Raw genomic sequence first — 20,611 nt, forward strand, 5'->3', positions numbered from 1 at the left:
AGAAAGAAAGAAATGAGTCTAAATTTCTCATTTGGAAAATGAGGGGTTTGGACTAGATGGCCTTTCTGGTTCTAGATCTATAATTTCATCAATGTTCAGATGGATATAGCTATTTTATATTTATTTTATATTTATAACAATTATTTCCTGCTTTCTTTACCTTCTTGTATATGTTCATGTATTAAAAACATGTTTGGATTAATGGTGTTTTGGAAAGAACCTGAAAATGGTAAAAGATCTAAATCTAGATGTGCCAATGACTAGGTAACCAACCTTAAATATTTCACTATGAAGGCTGTGGCTTTTTTAATTAGTAAAATGAGTTGGGTAGACTTGACAATCTGTAAGGCCCTATCTAGCCCTGACATTCTGCAATTCTAAAAGTGCCTATGTATGGCCCAAGACTCAAACACAAATTTTATAAAATACATCTTAATACTTTGCAAATTTGACTTGTAAGACTTTTCATAAGGAGAAGCTATGCTAAGAAAAACAAAGGGCCTTAGCTTTTCATATCAGAATTCATAGTAATGATAATGATAATAGTAAAAAATAACCTCCTACCATGAACTTCCTGACAAAAGGCTTTCATCATTAACAATAAACTTGTTCAGATATGAACCTCCCACTGCAACAGAACTTTTCAAAACACTCCATTGGTTCTCCTCTTCCTCTACTTTTCCTTTCCAAGCTTTATTAACCACCATTTAAAAAATTTCCTAATACTTACGTCTGGAATAAAGCCAATCTCGTTGAGATGGTTACTCAGCTCTGGGTCATGGAATGCAATCATCTGAGAAAATACTGTCAGATACTCTGAAATTACAACAATATTTAAGATAACTGTCACTAATGTAAGGTATTGGGAGAAAAAAAAAATCTCAACTAAGAACACAATTTACATAATTAAAGCCTTGCTTACATCATGAATCACTTTGAATTGAATTAGGAGAAAGCTGGTTGGCTCAGAAAAGTAGTGTTGACAATACTCCCAATTGCTATCGATTTGACTCAATTACCAGAAAATGAAAAATAAAATAACCTCCATATCAGCTAAATAATGCCACTATAATATGTATTATTTCCATTTCAATAGAACATCTAACCTAATAATATTATCATTTCTCATAAAGTCAAAGAAAATACTCTCCTTGTATAATTGACTTGTTATGAGCAAATCTGACACATTTGGGGTGGGGTAGAAATATGTGGGAACTTGAGGGCCTATGAAAGCATAATTTCTTGTTTTTAGATTGAAAGGATACCAATTTGATGAAAAATTAACTTAGATTTATATACCTATTTAAGACCACTTTCATTAAAACCAGTTTCATTTCTAATCTATCTACTCTATCTAATTAAATTGATCTTTAAAATTCCTGAGAGTAGTTTTTATCAGTTTATATTCTTCTACTTTAATATTCCACAGTTCCCTCTTCAAGGCTTATTCCCAAGTTTTTCTAATCCTTCCAGAAAACTTGCATTTTTCTTTGCTTTATGTCTGAGAAAACAATGCATTTTACAATTACTCATCAATTTGTCACAATGGTAGATGTGTCATATATTATCACTCATCTTATACATAGGAATATGGAGGCAAGAAGATGATATGCAAAAACTGTACAGCATAATAATATCAGTGCAGCTGAACTTGGGATCTATCATGGGAACATGTAGATAGATGCTCAAATAATACCTGAAAGGAACAGGTACTCAGTTTTATTATTATTCACTCTAGACATCCACTTACTTTTTTAAAGCCTACAAACTTAATAAATTGCTATTACCATACTTACTCTGTGTCAGGCACATACAAAGTATTGGAGATACAAAGAAAGGGAAACATAGTCTATGATCTCAGGAGTTCAAATTCTAATAGGGATTCCATTTATAGATTTTTAATGAGTTTTATTGCAATGAAGATCTAAAAGTCATAGGAACCTGTTAGGCTTAAATTTCCCCTAGTTTGCTTCTCCATACAATTAGGAACAGCATATTTGAAGTCAATATACTAAGAAATAAGTAAAATCAGTAATCACAAATTGAGTTATACACTATGAAAACAGAATTATTAACTTCTAAAAAACACATTTCATTTTAACAAGAAATTCATTCTTGGAATAGTTCTGCACAGATATTCTCTAGTTTGTTAGATGTCAACATCATTTGAATAGCAAGGCTCATAAAATAAAACTACTGTGCAGAATTACATGGTTAATTAAGAATCTATAGAAGACACATAATACCATATGAAAATATATCTTTCAGGTTCAGCGAAACATTGCTACCTGAAATTATATCACATGTAGTATTCATCTCCATGTTTTTATGCTCTATATCTATATCTATTCTATATCTATAAACCACTAACTGATCTTCCATCTTTCTTCATATAAGGAAATAAGAGTAGCATAAACTTTATTTTAAAACACTTTAAGCATAATTTTAGTGCTCTGAAATAAGAGTCTAATCTTGTTCTTTGCAAAACTTTCTATAAAAGGTGATAAAATTTTAATGATGTAATCAGACAATACATCCTATCACCTCAAAACTGCTTCAGAAAGATATTATAGAACATCACGCTGGAAATTTAACTTATCCTTTTTCCCACTAAGAAGTGAAATCTTTCTCTCCCCAAGTATTTCATGCCTTAAATGACCTTAAAATATTTACTATTCAATGGAACTATGAGGTATTATTAAATAAGAAACTCAGGAGGATTTGTACTAGCCATGGAAGTATCTTGTACCCTAAACAATAACCAGAGCTTTGAGGTCTATAAAGAGTTTTACAAATATGATCACATTTTATTCTCAAAACAACTTTCAGAGATAAGTACTATTATTATTCTCCATTTCTTTTTTATTTTATTAATATGTACTGGAATGAGTTCTGTTATATTTATTGCACAAAACCCAAACTACTACTACTAATCACCTTAAATATTTTTGCATTTTAATTTCATCTGGTTCTTTGTAATGGGAATAAGACTAAATACCTGGTGCATTATTCAATACACTCCTCTCATCTCTTTAATATTTTATGTGCCAAAAGAAAACAGCATATTCCTTTTAATCTTTCCAAGAATGGCAATTCTGTCTGTCATCTAAAACTATTCCTTCTTTTTCTTTAACATCTTTTAAAAAAGTAAATCTGAAGGGAACATAATATATGTGTATGTGTTGTGTGTGCATGCGTGCAATTGCTTAAAGCAAAGCCATCTGTTTGTTCTGATATATAATTTTACCTAACAGATCTAGAACTAAACATTTCAGGAAATCCTGAATATGATCAACATATTTTTCCTCTCTAATCAAACTTTCAACTATAACTGTTTAGGTGGGATGAGATGAGAGTGAAATGACATATTTAATACAGACTAGTTCTTTACTCTCACAGATCAAAAAGTGAATTTCTCAGCTGTGTGACTATTTGTTATTTTCCATTGTTACCAACTTGTTCTGGAGATGAGAAGTACTGATATATATATTTGTGACTCATAATATTGTAAAAGGGGCCAAAATGATTGCAGATGAACCCAAATTAAATCAGTTCCCATTAGAAATCCTGCCAGCTGGTTCTTTTTGGATAACTGGACTAAAACTCAGGAGATCTGTCAGTCCCTATATATGTGAGGAGATAAAAGGGTTGGCATTTTAAAAGAGAAGATGGATTCTTTGGGGTGACTTCTTTGAGTTCTTCCCATTCTTTAACACAGTTTTTCAAGTAACAATAAAAATTGGGCTTTGTGAGATCTACAATGATCCATATTCAACTCCTATTCTCATATTCCCAGTGAAGCCAAAGCATTCTATATCTTAATATAGGTTTCCTTAAACATCTCTTTTATGCTATTTTTTGAGAATTGGAGACTCTCTTGAAAAATAAATCCTTTTAATCCCATTTTCCTTCTCAATATCCTCATATGCATTAATGTTGTAGGTCCTAAAGGGAATATATATTATGATGATAATTATCCCCAAAAAGGTACTTCTCTTTTGTTTGGTAAAAGCAATTTGAGCAGTCACATTTTTATTCTGCATATTTGATCACTGGCTCCAAATAAAATTGTAGAATTAGTCTCTTAGAACACTATCTAGAGCTGTGATAATAGTTGTAATTTCTAGAAAACTCACAATAACATCCAGATGATGTACAAAAGCTGTACATACTAAAATTAATATTTTCTTTCCTCTTTACTCACTTTATTGTGGTTTTGTTTAGGAAGATATTCATTATAGAAGCTGAGGAAATATGATTTTGTATAAAAGTAATCTTTTACTTTTCATCCAATTTTCTTGATGTTGGGAAGCATTTAATTGCAGCACAATGCAATATGGGGCCATGGAAAGTGTTCTGGATATGAAGTCAAGGGACTTGGTTGTTCAAACCCAGTTCTTCTACTTTGTCCTTGTTTAATCTTGGAAAGATACATATTTCGATTTCCTCATCTCCAAAATAAGCGGGTTTGTAGCAAGCTGTCGTCTCCAGAAGCTGCTGGATCGCTCTCTGGGAAGAGATCTGCTGTGTCTACTCAAATCTCTCAGACAGATTCTTCTTCCTGTAGTGAACCGTTGTCTCCAGGTAGTTGCTGTTAACTCTTGTCCAGAGAAGTGACTTCCCTTCCTGCAGAGAGCTGCGTCAAGCCTGATGTAAAGCAAAGTCTTCTCCTTGAATCTCCTCCAGCTCTTATCCTTCTCCATGTAGACTCACTTTCCAGGCCCACTGTTGCTTTTTATCCTCCCAGAGAATGGGCGTGGGATAATGCAAGGGCTTCTGGGAAGAACCACTTCAGCCAATGAGCTTGCTCCTTCTATCAAGTCAACCTGAGTTCTCACCTTGTAATTGTCCAGAAAACCTGAATTCTCACCTTGTCACTGTCCAGACAACCTGAGTTCTCACTTAGTAATCCTAACACGGGTTGAATTAAATGGCCTCAAAAATTTCTTTTATCTCCCTGTATATGACTCTATGATCATTCTTATGTCTCATACCCAGGCTTAACATCTGGTTTATACACCAGGACCATTGTAGACTTCCACCAGAATTTTTTTTCCCCTGCCCAAACATAGTTTATCATCCTTCAGATATGAATGCTTGTGTTTCATCTAGTTTTCTTCTACAAAAGGATATGGGGACCAATTAGATCAGAGCCACACATTGGCTTCTCTCCCTAATATCTAATTAATGTCTTCTTAGTTTCAAAAGGTCATATCTTAATGAATATTATGTTATTTTGAATGAATATTATGCTATTTTACAAAGTTTCTGAAAGCTTCATCATGTAACTTGTCCAGTATGCTTATGAATCTAAAGTAGAGGGCAACAATATCTAGCATCATACTACTTTAATAAGGGCTGTGAGGGTGGGTTAAAATCTCTATTACTTGATGATGATATAAATAAGATAGATGAAACCTATTTGAGGTCTGAAAATCACCTTCTACAACACATCTTTTCTTGTTACCTAAGAGATGAAGCAGAGAAAGTTGAAGATACTGCTCTTTTTCATCCCCAAAGATGACTATGAGTACTTAAACATTATTTTCCAGGGCAAACTTTAAAATAAAGCTTTTCATGGCACCATCAGTGTGCAAATGAAATAACAAAAAACGTTTTTTAAGTATCTAAGTTGCTAGTGAATAGGGTAATCAGTCATTCCTTTAAAGTCAGTTAAATGATTAAATGCATAGGCAACTGTTCAATTTGCCTTTAAATTTAATCTTAGCTCCTGTGACATTTGATTTTTTTCCCCAAATATAAGAAAAATTGTGCAGAGGAAAATTTATATCATCTGAAATCATTAAAATAAATTGTTATTCACATTTAATATGTATGGGATTGCCTGTCATCTAGGGGATGGAGGGGAAAATTTGGAAAAACGAATACAAGGGATAATATTGTAAAAAAAAAAAATTACCCATGCATATGTACTGTCAAAAAATATATAATTATAAAATTAATTAAAAAATAAATAAATTGTTACTGTGTGTGTAGAAGGGAAAGACATGTACCTGTATTTTTGTGTAATATTTGTGTAAACAGGTATTCCTGGTGTAAAAATTCCCTCCATGAATGATTCAGTTTATGGTTTTGGGGAGAAATCTGTGCGCATCAAGAAATTAAGAGATGTACTCATGGTAACACTGTCAGTATTTGTCACCAGAAGAATATGAACTCATGTCTCCTTGATTCTAGGGTGACATTTTGCTGTCTCAACTATTATGTCCCTCTAACTTTACTATTTAGGTAATGCTTCTGTTTACTTAAAATAAAGCAATTCTTTTCTAATGAAGAAGGCAAGAAATAGAGAAGAGGTAAAGATTTGTAATGCTGGGATATAAGTAGAGAGATGAAGTATTCTTCCCAAGTTATTTCTTAAAGCAAATTTTTCCTTCTTGGGAAATGTATTCTTTTTGTGATTCTAAATCAGCCAAAAACTTTTTTTTAAAATTGATGTTTAATCAATTATTTTAAAAAATGAAATAGTTTCAAAGCTATACATAAAATCTAGCATTTCAAGTGCAAGTTTATCAAATGTAATAAGTGAGAAAACTAAAGAGCATTTTGATAAATATTAATTATCCATGTAGATGCTAAGACTATAAAATGAATTTATGATGGAATCAATTGAATTGTTAACCTACCATACACATGGGATTAAAGTCCTTTGCAAAATCTCTCTATTGTAACTTCTTTTACAATTTTTTATATACTTTAGTTCAAAATTTTACTTTTTTTAAAAAAATTAAGGAAATAAAGACTTTGCATATGCTTAAAAAAAAGTTTATTATTACTCTACTATTCAATTGGTGACACAAGTCCATTTTCAATAAAGTAAACTTCATTTTAATTTGCATGTTTGGAGAACTTAAACTAATACCCACAAAGGAAATTATTCATTTGAAATTGAAAAAAAAAAACTGGAAAAATATAATCTTTAATCAAAATCTTTGCAATAATTTGAAAGTACAATTGTGCTTTGAACCTATTTTAAAAATAACTCATGTTATAAAGAGACTGCCAGAAGTATTAAAGATATTTTAAAAACACATTCACTTCAAGTAACATGGTCAGGCTTTCCAACTTAATAGAAATCATGTTTCTGGACTACAAAGAGAATTTCTGTTTTCTATTTTGTAAGTTTAAAATGACACTGACTCATTTTGTTTGTGACAAAAAATAATTATTTCATTTGTACTTCACAACAATCTTACTATAACTATTATTTTCTCCATTTTACCAAGTTAGCTATGGAAAAATAAATTTGGGGAGAAATGTATAACTTTTTTCAACATCAAGTAAATGATGCTGAAAGGAAAGATACTTTGATGAATTCCTGATCTTACTGAGATAGGTACTCCTATTGGCAAAAGTTAATACATTCTCATCTTGAATGATTCTTATCAATGTCTTTTCTATAAATCTTCCATTAAGGAGCCTGCAATGTACCTTCCTCTGGTCTTTTAATATTTTTTAGCCTATACAACAACCAGGCTTTACATAAAAATATTTCTCCTAATTCTCATCACTTGATTAATTAGTTGAGAAGAGAACTTGGCCCAATGAGAATTCTTGACCAAATGATATGGACATGGATATCTTGCATCCTATCCATCTAAGTTAATAGGTTGTGGCCTACTAACACCTATGTTATTCCATTAGTTTCTAAATTCTGATTCTTTTGACACCATAGTGCTTTATGAGATGTGTATCAAAATTGTATCCTTGCAGGGGAAAAAAAACCCATAAAAAATACACTTGTGTTAAGTGTTAGAACTTTTAAGGTAACAACAGAATGCTGCACACCCTTCTTGTTCAGTTTTGGTCCTAGTTCATTATTTCTTTACAAATATTTTTTCAAACGCTTATATTTTACTGGTTTTTGTTGTTAGTCTGATCTCTTTTGAATGATTACATGGTTCACTGTGGAAGGTTTGAAATGTTTTAAGTCTTAAAGTAATCAGTACAATACCATCTGAAAAGAGGAGCATCTTTAGAACACCCAATATCATTTGGAAAAATCTCTTCAGCTACAGCATCATTACACCATTCACTATTTTGTGTGTGTGTGCGTGTGTGTGTGTGTGTTTATAAACTTCACTAGATTTTGATCCTTCAGAGAATACTGAACTCAAAAAATTATCTCCTTGATTGCCTCTGTTGTAGAATCTTATATAATTTTAACATATGTATGGGAAACAACTTGCTTTTAAGGAAGCAGTTTTTCTGTAATGAGCCAAATGTGTTTTTGAAGTCTACAAAAGTTAGACATACAGATTTTAATAGTTTCTACATATTTTAAATCTCAAAGCTAAGAAGATTTCATATGAACTAAATTGAATTCACATGAAAATTAGCAATGTCTAAACCACAGAATCCTTTGGAAGCCCTAAAAAGAATTTTAGATCCACTTCTGTTTATGAGAGACCCAGATCTAAATTCTGCCTCTGAAATAATTATATTACCATGGATAAATAAACAATACCTCTGGGACTTAGTTTTTTGATCTGAAAAATGAAGAAGATATATCTGAAGAATGTATTTCATAGGGTAGTCAGGTTCAGTGAAATAATGTAACAAAAATATTTTTGTACTGTTAAAACACTAAATAAATCTGGAGCTATCCTAGGCTAAGTGCCTAGCAAAATTTCAAGAACACAGCAAGTTTAATCGCCATTCTTTCCCTCCCTTTTCCTTTGCTTCTTCCTTTTTTCCTTCCCTCCCTTTCTTTGCAAACTACTAGTGTACTTTTTGTTCTTCATATACAAAGCTGCATTCTCTACCTTCATGTCTTTGCACTGGATGCCTATCTAGACTCAATACCTCCTGCTAAAAAAGGTCTTTCTTGAATCTCCCAACTAACTCGTGCTCATCTTCCTCAAATTCTTTTGTATTCATATTGTATATATATAGAAAAACACTGTCAATATTCTATTCAAAGTAATATAGACACACAGACAACACATGCACACATACACATACATAGTTTGTGTTCTCACCTCCATTTGAACATAAGCTCCTTGAGAACAGGAATTGTTTTGTTTTTATTTTTGTGTTGTCAGCTATTTGGTATATAATGGATGCTAGAAAAAATGGCCTTTGATTGACTACTTCAATAATTCAAAGATCTGTGATTTCACCAATATGGGTACTTTTACCAGTAAACCTTCTATGGAATAATAGTTGGTCTTTAATACTTATTATGCCCCACTCACCAAATTTATTATCTTGTAATTATTTTGGTAAAATAGCCATAGTAAGATTATTGTGAAGTACAAATGAAATGATTAACATAACAATATAATGTAAAGTACAATACAATTTAATACAATGTAATATAACATAAACTTATTTAGTTGTTTCAGTCATTATCTGAACCTATGTGATCCCATTTGAGGTATTCTCAGTGAAAATACTGAAATAGTTTACCATTTCCTGCACATACATAAATATAGAATACATATATGGCATTTTGCAAACTTTGAAGGCCTAGTTAATGTTAGCTATTATTGTTGTTTTTGTTTACCTATAAATAAAAAACTGTAAAGTTGTTCACTTACCTTGTATGACATGAGAGTTGTCTTTCAAAAAGAAGTTATATAGGTATTTTGGAATAAAAGCAGACATACAAGCATAAGCAAGAGCTAAAAAAGAATTGGGAAAAGGCATATTACAAATTAAACAAAGGGACCTAAAATCAATATTGTGAAAGTGGCAAATAATTATCAACAAAAAAGATAATCATTCTTGCTCCTTTTTAAGTTTTAGATTAGTGAAATCAACCTTGTTTGAGGTGTTGTTTTTAACTAACAATAAATGCTTTCAATTAGGGGAAATCCCTAAATCTATAGATGATCATTGTCAATGATCCCAGGAGACTTACTATATTTTACATCTTATATATGAAATATACTTTACAGATGTGCAATCTAGGAATATTAGCTAGTCTAAGGAGTTTCTGTGGCAAAAACAAACCAAACCAAAATAAAACAAAAATGTATCCCCTGAATAGATTCCTTTGCCTTTCTGTATAATGATACTGGCAGAGTAAATAAGAGAAAGTAGATAACTCTCTAAAGTTAAATATGTGAAAATCTCCCAGAAGGGCAGGTAAGTACATAGATGATAACTCTTAAGAAGAACCTGCATCTAAATAAATATGTGAAGAACTTATGGCACAAGGAAATTCTATAACAGTTAGTACCTCCCTAGCCATCACCCTAAATTGTAGGAACACGGATTCCCCAGGTTAGAGGTGAATTTCCTCCCCAGAAAACTAGGTAGAGGTTTGTAATGGTTTCAGGTTACTTGGAAGAACTTTTAAGGAGAGTGCTTCAGGAAATAAGGCTTTTAGAAGATTGATAACAGATGAAACCTACAAAGTAACAGATCATATATTTACAAACAGGATTATATAAATGAAGAGTAGGGGAAACAGATTACAAATCTGGCACAGAAGAATATTCTATAGTAGTGATGGAGTAGGTAGAGGTTTCAATTACACAAGCATCTATTCAAGCTCTCTATCTTATGCTAATAACTTTGACTTGCCTTAATGATTTTATCTTTCAAAAAGTAGAGAAACAAGTGTGCCAAAATTTTATTTAGGATCCAATTCTCACCAAATTAGTGAAAGGGATGGGAACTGTGAAAGCAGGGAAAGTTTCATTGTTATATTTAGCATAGTATTTGGGACGGAGTAGAAAAAAAATGATGAAGAGTAAATTTCTCAGATAAAAGAAAGGGACAAACTAGTGCTTCAAACTAAAGTTCAATAAGCTTTACTTTGTTTCCTGGGCAAGTTTTAAAATATGCTATTAAAAAGTTTCTTAATCTTTTTTGTGAGTGTCATTGACCCCTTTGGAAATCCAGTGAAGATTACAGATCCCTTCTTAAGAGTATTGTTATTAAATTTATAGAATTACAAAGGAAAGCAATTATATTGAAACAGGTTTCAAATTGTTAAAAACCATGATCTTGGGTAGTAAATGTAGACAAGGATAAGTCATGCCTGAGTAATCTTATTTCCTTTTTTTTTTTTTTTTTTTTTTTGATAAGATGAGAGATCTAGATCAAAGAAGTGTTATATAGTCTAAATTTATTTGAGGAAAGCATTTGATAAAGCTTGAAGTGTTGTTCTTGAGAAAAAGACATAGAGTAAGGCAGATTAAAACTTTTTAAAGTGGCTGGTCTGAAGAATAAGTATTAATGATTCTATCAACTTAGAAGATTTCCATTGGAGTGGCCCAGGAATCTATACTTGTCCAGGAGTTATCTGACTTTTTTTTTTTTTACCAATACCTTGCATTAAGTCCAAAGTATAGTACCTTTCAAATGTGGTTTTGACATAATGGTGAGAAAGATAACAAACACAAATAAAGACTGAGATTGGAAGCAAAAAGACCTTAACATACTAGAATGCTCTACTGAATCTATCAGATGGAATTTAAGATAGCTAAATGTGAGAACTTACACTTGGGCTAGAAAAATAAATTTAATAAAAACAAAATTGACTAGAAAGGTATTCATCTGAAAAACAATCTTCAATATTTTAAAATTATAGCTTTTTTTTTTTTTTTTTTTCTGAGACAGTTGAGGTTAAGTGACTTGCCCAGGGTCACACAGCTAGGAAATGTTAAATGTCTGAGACTAGATTTGAACTCAGGTCATCCTGACTTCAGGGCTGGTGCTCTATCCACTGCACCACCTAGCTGCCCTTAATTATAGCTTTTTATTTACAAGATATATGCATGGGTAATTTTTCAGCATTTACAATTGCAAAACCTTTTGTTCCAATTTTTCCCCTCCTTCCCCCCCCATCCCCTCCCCCAGCTGGCAGGTAGACCAATACATGTTAAATATGTTAAAGTATAAATATGTTAAAACATATGTATACATATCTACATAGTTATTTTGCTACACAAGAAGAATCGAACTTCAAAGAATATTTTTATTTAAAGTTTTGAGTTCCAGATTCTTTACCTTATTTCCTCTCACTCTCCTCCTTAAGATGATAAGCAATCAGATATAGTTATTTATACAAGTGCAATTAGTTATATAAAACATTTCTATAGTAGTCATTTCATACAAGACTGGAAAAAAAAAGAAAGTACAAAAATAGTATGCCTCAGTCTATATTCAAACAATATCAATTCTTCTCAGGAGGCAGAGAGTATGTTTCATCATCAGTCTTTTGGGGTTGTCTTGGAATACTGTATTGGTTGAGAATAGCTAACTCACTTGGAATTCTTCACTGAACAATATTACTGTAACTGTGTATAACATTCTCTGTGTTCTGTTCACTTTATTATATAAATTCATGTAAGTCCAGGTTTTTCATACTGCTTGTCATTTCTTTTTGTCTGTTTAGTATTCTATTTTTCCTCAATTACATGTAAAAACAATTTTTAACTTTTATATTTAAAACTCCCAAATTCTCTCCCTTCCTCTCTCCTTAACCTCATTATTGAAAGGCAAACAATTCAATATGTTACACATATGTCATGTTGTCAAAGAAAACACAGACCAAAAAGAAAAAAAACCTCAAGAAAAATAAAGTAAAAGGAAAAGTATACTTCAATCTGTATTTAAAAAAAACCCAATCAATTCCTTCATCATAAGTCTTTCTGAGTTGTCTTGGATCATTGGCTTGCTGAGAATAGCTAAGTCATTCAAAGCTGATTATTTTACAATATTGTTGTTATTTTGTAGACAGTACATTTCATTTTGCATCAGCTTATGTAAATCTTTTCCAAACTTTTTTGAGAACAACCTGCTCATTATTTCTTGTAACACAACAGTATTCCATCAAAATCACACAGTACAATTTGTTTATACATTCTCTAATTGATGAGGATCCCTTCCATTTCTAATTCCTTGTCACCAGAAAAGAGCTGTTCAAATACTTTTGTACAGATAGGTCATTTTCCTTTTTGTTTTTTTATCCTTTTAAGGATAGACTTAGTAGTAATATTGTTAGATCAAAGGATATGTATGATTTTTTAGTAGTGATATTGTTAGGTCAAAGGATATGTATGGTTTTCTAGCCCTTTGGGAATAGTTCCAAATTGCTGTATAAAAAGGTTGAATCAGTTCACAACTCCACCAACAATGCATTAGTGTCTCAATTTTCCCATATCCCCTCCAATATTTGTCATTTTCTTTTTCTGTCTTAGTAACTAACTAAAAGATCTAAGATAGTACATCAGAATTGTCTCAATTTGCATTTCTTCAATCAATTGTGAGTTAGAGCACTTTTTAAAATAGCTATAGACAAGGGGCATGTAGGTGGCACAGTGAATAGAGCACCAGCCCTGAATTCAGGAGGACCAGAGTTCAAATCTGGTCTCAGACACTTAACACTTCCTAGCTGTGTGACCCTGGGCAAGTCACTTAACCCCAGCCTCAGGGTGGGGAAAATAGCTATAGACAACTCTGATTACTTCAATCTGAAAACTATCTTTTGATAATTTATCAATTGAGGAATGACTCTTATTTTTATAACTTTGATTCAATTGTATTTGAGAAATGAGGCCTTTATGATTTTCACAATTACAATGCTAAATGTATTTCCCTCTATTCTACTCTTCACCTGTTTATTTTATTCTGTCCTTCCACTCTGTCCTTGCTCAAAAGTGTCTTCCTAATTGTCATTTCTGATAGTACTATTAATATTCCATTACAATCATGTACCACAGATTGTTTAGCCATTCCCCAAATTGATGGGTATCCCTTCAATTTCCAATTCTTAGCCACTACAAAAAAAAAAAAAAAAAAAAAAAAAAGCTGCTATAAATATGTCTCTGGGATACAGACCTACCAGTGTTATTGCTGGATCAAAATGACAGCCCTTTGGGCATAGTTTCAAATGGATGACTTCACAATTCTACCAATAGTACATTAATATTCTAGTTTTTTTTCACATCTTCTCTAATAGCCTTTTTTTGTCATATGAGCCAATCTAATAAGTGTGAGATAGTACCTCAGTTGTTTTAATTTTCATTTCTCTAATCAATAATGATTGAGAGCATTTTTTCATATGTTTGATGATGATGATGATCAAATGATAATATAGATAGCTTTTATTTATTCAGCTAAAAACTACTTGTTTATATCTTTTGACCTTTTATCAACTGTGGAATGGCTTGTATTTTAATAAAATTCACTCAGTTCTCTATAAATATGAAAAATGAGAACTTTAATAGATACTAGCAAAAATTTTGAAAAAATATTTTAAGACTTTAACTTGCGAACTCAATATCAGTCAACACTGAGATAGTGGTAGACAAAAAGCAAAGCAATCTTTCTGTGAGAAAGGCACAGTATTCAAGAGTAATGAGGTAATCATAGTCACACTATCTTTTGTCCTGGTCATATCATAGCTAAAAAACTAATTCAGATCTAAGGAATCAAATTTCTGCAATGTCATTGCTTTTGTGGATAGCATCTAAAGAAAAGTTACTAGGATGATAAACATTCTCAAGATCATGTCCTATGAAAAATGACTGAAGTTAGTAGTGACTTTAAGCCTATGGAAAAAAAGAGAAGATTTAGGAGGGAACATGAAACCTGCTTTTAACTATCTGAAAGTCTGTTGAATAAAAGTAATTGTCACAGAGGGTAAAATAAGCAACAATGTGTGAAAGCTACAGAGAGATAGATTTCTGATTGGTGTAATGGTAAATTTTCTTACTTTTTGAGCTAGAATGTGTAAAAGGGCTAGAACTGAGCAATGCACTTGGATAATGAAGCACGTGAGACTAATTGCCAATTGGACAGTTCCCTATTAACTTGTTTGAAGGTTGACCCTCCCCAGATGTTCTGTGCTGACTTGATTGGTGGGACAAAATGGGGTAAGTGACTTGTGTGGGAGGAGTAGGAAGAGGAAGAAGAATTGAGACGCTGACGCTGAGTCAATCTCTTGTGGCGTTTGAGGGAGGAAGGTGATTTCTGGGAAGAACAGAGTTCCAGCAAGAATGGGCTACTGGAATGTTTTCCCCCTCACGAAAATCTTCTATGAAAAGCTGAATTGTCATATCAGTTTTTGCTCAAATGTGTGTTGTAGCAAATGGCTAGTGAGATCCCTTCCAATTCTGAGATTCTACGAAATTCTTAAAAGCTTTCAAGAAAACTAGATTCTGCAAGCCCATTAAAAAAAAATCTATTTATGACATAGTATGCTGCAAAGGTTTAGGATTGCAGGCTCTGTTCCCCCACAAATCTTTATAACTTACCGGTCAATAACAAAGGATCTTAGGGAAATACAGTGATTTTATCAGGATTCTAAAATATTTTAGTGAAATAATCTCATAGTAACTTAATAGTTTTCTATCTCGTAAAGACTTACAGGCTAAAAACTCAATACACACATATTATAAAAATTATAAATACATAAAACATAAAGATGCTTACCCTCATTGTTGAAATTTAAATACAGGAATGGAGCACAGAGAGAATCAAGACCTAAGAGGGAAAAGACTCATAAATTTAGTTTGATGGAATTACAGGCATATATAATTATCCTCTTCAAATGAATAAGTCTCCTTAATAATATTCAACCAGAAATGCCTATTAGTTACAGTAATGAAATATTCTTTCTCTACCTGTAAAGAAAAAAAAATCTTCACATTTACTAAGTTCTTACTATTTGCAAGGTACTGTGATGAGCACCAAAGATATAAAAACAAGGAAACAGGCCATATCCCTGCCCTCAAGGGGCTTATGTTTCATAATAGGGAATACTATGTATATACCAACATGTAAATACCAGCCAATTCATGGAGGGAGGGTACACTAATTCTTGAGATTGAAGGGAAATTAGAAATATCCTTATGTATGAGATAACATCTAGGTTGATACTAAGGACTCTGAGTAACAGAAATGAAGAAAGTCTGAACGGTGGCCAATGCAATGTTTGGGGAACATGGGCTAGTTCAGGCCTATATCCTAAACTACTGCAACTATTTTCTAATTTTCTTTCTGCCTCTATCTCTCTCCAATTCATCCTCTATTCAATTACCAAAGTAAATTTCCTAAAATGCAGATTAACAATTCCTTTTTTCTTATGCAATAAAAATCAACAACTCCTATTTCATCTAGAAGCAAATATAAATTTTCTATTTGGCATTTAAAGTCCTTTACAAACTGGTTCCTTCTTATGTTTCCAGACTTCTTATACTTTATACACTCTATGATCCAGCTACACTGAATGATGATCATGAAAGATAGCTTGTGCAAAGTTTAGGGGACATAGGAACCACCCCGATCAGGTCCCATCACCAGTCTCCTGGACTATTGCAACAACTTTCTTGCTGCTTATACCTGACACTCCTTTCATTACCTACCTTCCTTATCCTTTACGCTAGAATGTTTAGCATGTAATCTTCCCCACTAGAATATGAACTCCTCAAGTTAGTCTGCATCCTTTTTTTGTTTCCTTAGTGCTTAAAACATTGCCAGGCATACAGAATAAACCCCTAAAAATGCTTGTTGACTGACAGTTTGCTTGAAATGTAGACATTATATTTGCCAAAAGGGATAAAATTAAGAAAAACAATAATTACATATGAAACAAATTTCACCCAAGAAAAATGAAGATGTGAAACTTATTTTTAGCAAAAGGTTGACATGTAGAGACTGAATGGCTTTAATTCTCAGCAGGGATAATAGAAATTAATGGTAAAAACTAAACAGAAACTGGAGCACTTGGAACAATGAAACAATAAAAGAATTTCATGAACACTAATATTTGTATGATACTTTAAAGATGGTAAAGTATTTTTATACTAATTTTACCTGTTGAGCTCTATCATCAACTCTATAAAATAGGCACTATAGGTAATATTATTCTCATTTTACAGATGAGGATATTAAGGCTTAACAAAAGTATCTAGCACATAGTATACATTTGGTAAATGTTTATTAATTGAATGATGTAACTTTTAATTATCTGGAATAAAATTTGAGCTCAGGTCTTCCTAATTCATAAGAAGGAACTTTTTTGTTTGCCTCAAGGCCTTTCCTTCTGAAAAGCAGGAAATTACTACTTCTTATTTCTCCATTTTCCATCAGCTAGTCTTGGTCTGATTCCATGGAACACATTATGTCTCCACATGCCCATCAACCTGTCTAGGTTGATATTCAACACCTACTATTCTCCCTTAATTAGTTCACCCCCTCTGTTTGGAGGGCTAAGCAATAAACTTCTTCCAAAGTCATCTTTTATCCAGTTTAGAGATAATTCTCCATTTGCCATCGGCAACTCTTGATTTGATTCCATTAAACACCAATATCCCTACAATTGGTATCCTCTGATTTTAAACCCCTCCTCCAGCTTCTCCTCACCCTACTTTCAGTTTGTTTTTTTTTTGGTATATTTTCTTTCTCCTTCAGATTGTAAATTCATTGAGGGAAGGAACTATCATTCTTTTGTACTCCCAGAATTTAGCACAGTGCTTGACCTATAGTAGATGCTTATTTGTTAAATTGAATCCCATTTTCCTAATGAAATTGCTGGTTATTTGTAACATAATACGTCATAATTATATAGTTATTGACCAAAGTTTTAGCAGACTGAAGGGAAAAAATTCCTACAGTGAATTCTTAGGGGAAAACATACAGACACACACACACACACACACACACACACACACACACACACACACACACACAGACACACACACACAGACACACACAGACACACACGTCCTCTCCTGTATATGTTTTTAAAAAGTCATAGATTTGTTATTTTAATAAATTTTAAAATATCAGAATTTTGATTTCTAAAATTGCCAATCACTACCTTTGGAGCAGCTTGTATATTCCTTTGCCCCTGTTTCCCTTTCCTTCAGTTGGTGGGTTCAGTGCCCATTTGAGAAATTGTCCTAGCCAGCAACCTGGGGCACTTCTATCTTAATTCTATTCCTGGATCTCTGGAAGAGAAACCTTGTCTCTTCTCCTCTTTGCCTTTATCGTTTTTTTCAGCTCTCTTTTCTGGGTTGTTTTCTCCCATTAGAATGTAAGCTCTTTAAAAGTAAGGACTGTCTTTCTTTTTGTTTATATTTATGTTTCCAATACTTAGCACAGTATCTGGTATATAGTAAATGTCGGATAATTGTACTCCTTCTCTTTTCTTCTCCTCTTTATCTAAGTATTACAGACCTTTTCTACATAGCTTTATAAGAACAGCTAACATAGGGGCAGCTAGGTGGCGCAGTGGATAGAGGACCAGCCTTGAATTCAGGAGAACCTGAGTTCAAATCTGGTCTCAGACACTTAACACTTCCTAGCTGTGTGACCCTGGGCAAGTCACTTAACCCCAGCCTCGGGGGGGGGGGGGGCGGGGGGGGAGGGAAGAATGTTTGAAAGAACAACTAACATAACTAGAATTGAGCCACTTACCTTGCCAGTACACAAGATCTGGATGGGAAACAACCCAAGCCTTTAATACCCTCCTAAACTTTGCATGGCCTTCAGGAGATGACAACAATTCATCATACTGATGGCAGCGTGGAATATCCACCTCAATCTGTAAAACAATCAATTTTTGGGGTAGAATCAGGACTATTACTGTGATGTTTAACAAATCCCCAAATAAGGAAAGGAATGTGCATTTGAGGACAGACCACTTTAGTAATCTCTGAGAAACAGAAAAAAATGAATACACATAGTTTTTTACTCAAATACTTTAAAGAAATAAAACTACATTTAAGAGGCAAAAGGAAAAGACTTACTTTGTTTTGAATATTATAATTCTAACATATATAATTATAACTGCATATCAATAATATTGATATGTAGTATCACTATTAATATATGTAAAAGTACAGTTTTCAAGTATTTTTTAAATATAGTAAAACTCTTTAAGGTACATAATTTTAGAGATAAAATAACCAATTAATTTGCAAATTTTTCTATGGCTCAGTTTTGAGCTCTTGGTTTCATAAGCCTTGCTTGTGTCTGAATGCTATTTTTTGAAGGAATGTTTTTCTTATAGACTTCTAAGACTTAAAAATGTAGAAGAAAGATTCTGGATTGGTATAGAAGAAAATCATACTTGTCGGTCAGTAGGAATTGGAGTGTCTTTATCAATAGCATCATACTTGGCATGGATGGCACCCTGAAAATGCAAAAAAAAAAAAAAAGTGCTATTATTTTCCAGAAATTTTTAATTAGTTATTAACATATGGGTGGAAGCTATCTTTAGGAATATTTAAAAGAGGTTTCTCAAAAGCATGTTACAACCCACATGTGGGAGCCCATTTGGAAATAGGAATCACCATTTGAAACTCCTTACAACCTTAGAGTAGAAACATGGTAGACTTTGCCAATAGATACAATTCCCTAAACTTGACAGGTGGCTCCAACCCAAATTTATACTAATTTTTCCCAAAACCTGAAGTGCCCGATCTATATCTATAGTATCTGTCTGATCAAACATGAAATGAATGAAAAGCTAATGATTAAGTATAACTGCAGGTATGTATGAAATAGTGGGAAATAGAAGTTTTGGGGAGGAACTCAGAGGACCGATATTTGAATCATAAATTTAAATTAGGAAGAGACCCTAAAGGTCAAGAAGTCTTAATTGCCTCCTTTTATAGATGAAGAAACTGAAATCTAGAAGTGTTAAATGATTTGCCCAGAGTCACATAGCTCATAAGCACCAGAAGTAGAATTTGAATTAGGATCTTCCTGATTCCAAATCTAGGAACCTTACACCATGTTTGTAGAGATTGGAGTAGAGGTGATGATCATCCAGAAGGTATAGATTAGTTAGGAAAAGAGTGACCAATAGGTCTAATAAGAGGTTAATGGAGATAGGTACACAAAGTGATTTAAAAAACGCCTAAGAGAAAGGTATGATTGTGAGTTGGCCAATCATTTTGACTCTTGCCACTTTTATGTCCATCTAACCTATAAAGATTTTTCCCCAATATATTTTTATTTCATTAAGTGTCTTAATTACTTGTAAAATTTCCTTTTTTTAAAAATTCTGAGCTGCAAATTCTCTTTCTCTCTCTCTTCTCTACTCTTTGAAAAGGCAAGTTATTTGATATGGATTATAAATGTGAAGTTTTGCAAAACATATCCCCATATTAGTTATGTTGTAAAAGAAAATAGGGACCAAAACATCACCACCCAAAACCAAAACCAAGAAAAAAATATGCTTTAACCTGCACCAGTTCTTTCTCTGGAAGTGAATAATAATTTCCATCACAAGTCCTTCAGAATTGTCTGGGTTGAGTTGATTATTGTACACTATTGATGTAACTGTATACAAAGTTCTCTTAACTCTGCTCACTTTGAATCACTTTATATAAGTCTTCCTAAGTTTTTCTGACACCATATGACTTGCTATTTCTTTTAGCACAATGATATTCCATCACAATAATACACCACAACCAGTTTAGCCATTCCCCAATTGATGAGCATCTTCTCAAATTTCAATTCTTTGTGATCAGAAGAGTTGCCTATAAATATTTTTGTACATATAGGTTTTTTTCTCTCCAACTACCTTTTTTTTTCCTCTTTGGATATAGATCTAGTAGTGATATTGCTAGATCAAAGGATAGGCACAGTTTTATAGCCCTGTGGGCAGAGTTCTAAA

At 32.6% G+C, this 20,611-nt stretch overlaps 1 protein-coding gene across 6 annotated transcripts in view; it reads right to left on the reverse strand.

The window, feature by feature from the left end:
* The window catches only part of TBCK (TBC1 domain containing kinase), a 312,198-nt gene that overhangs the window by 182,793 nt on the left and 108,794 nt on the right, over positions 1-20,611 (reverse strand). For all 6 annotated transcript variants that reach the window (XM_074272835.1, XM_074272833.1, XM_074272837.1 and 3 more), the window contains 5 exons: positions 19,058-19,120; positions 18,403-18,529; positions 15,415-15,465; positions 9,564-9,647; positions 731-816 (listed from right to left, as the gene is read on the reverse strand). In XM_074272835.1, coding sequence (XP_074128936.1) covers positions 731-816; positions 9,564-9,647; positions 15,415-15,465; positions 18,403-18,529; positions 19,058-19,120 — 411 coding nt within the window. The remainder of the gene's footprint in view (positions 1-730; positions 817-9,563; positions 9,648-15,414; positions 15,466-18,402; positions 18,530-19,057; positions 19,121-20,611) is intronic.

This window comes from Sminthopsis crassicaudata, chromosome 6, assembly GCF_048593235.1.
Source record: "Sminthopsis crassicaudata isolate SCR6 chromosome 6, ASM4859323v1, whole genome shotgun sequence".
NCBI classification, from domain to species: Eukaryota; Metazoa; Chordata; class Mammalia; order Dasyuromorphia; family Dasyuridae; genus Sminthopsis; species Sminthopsis crassicaudata.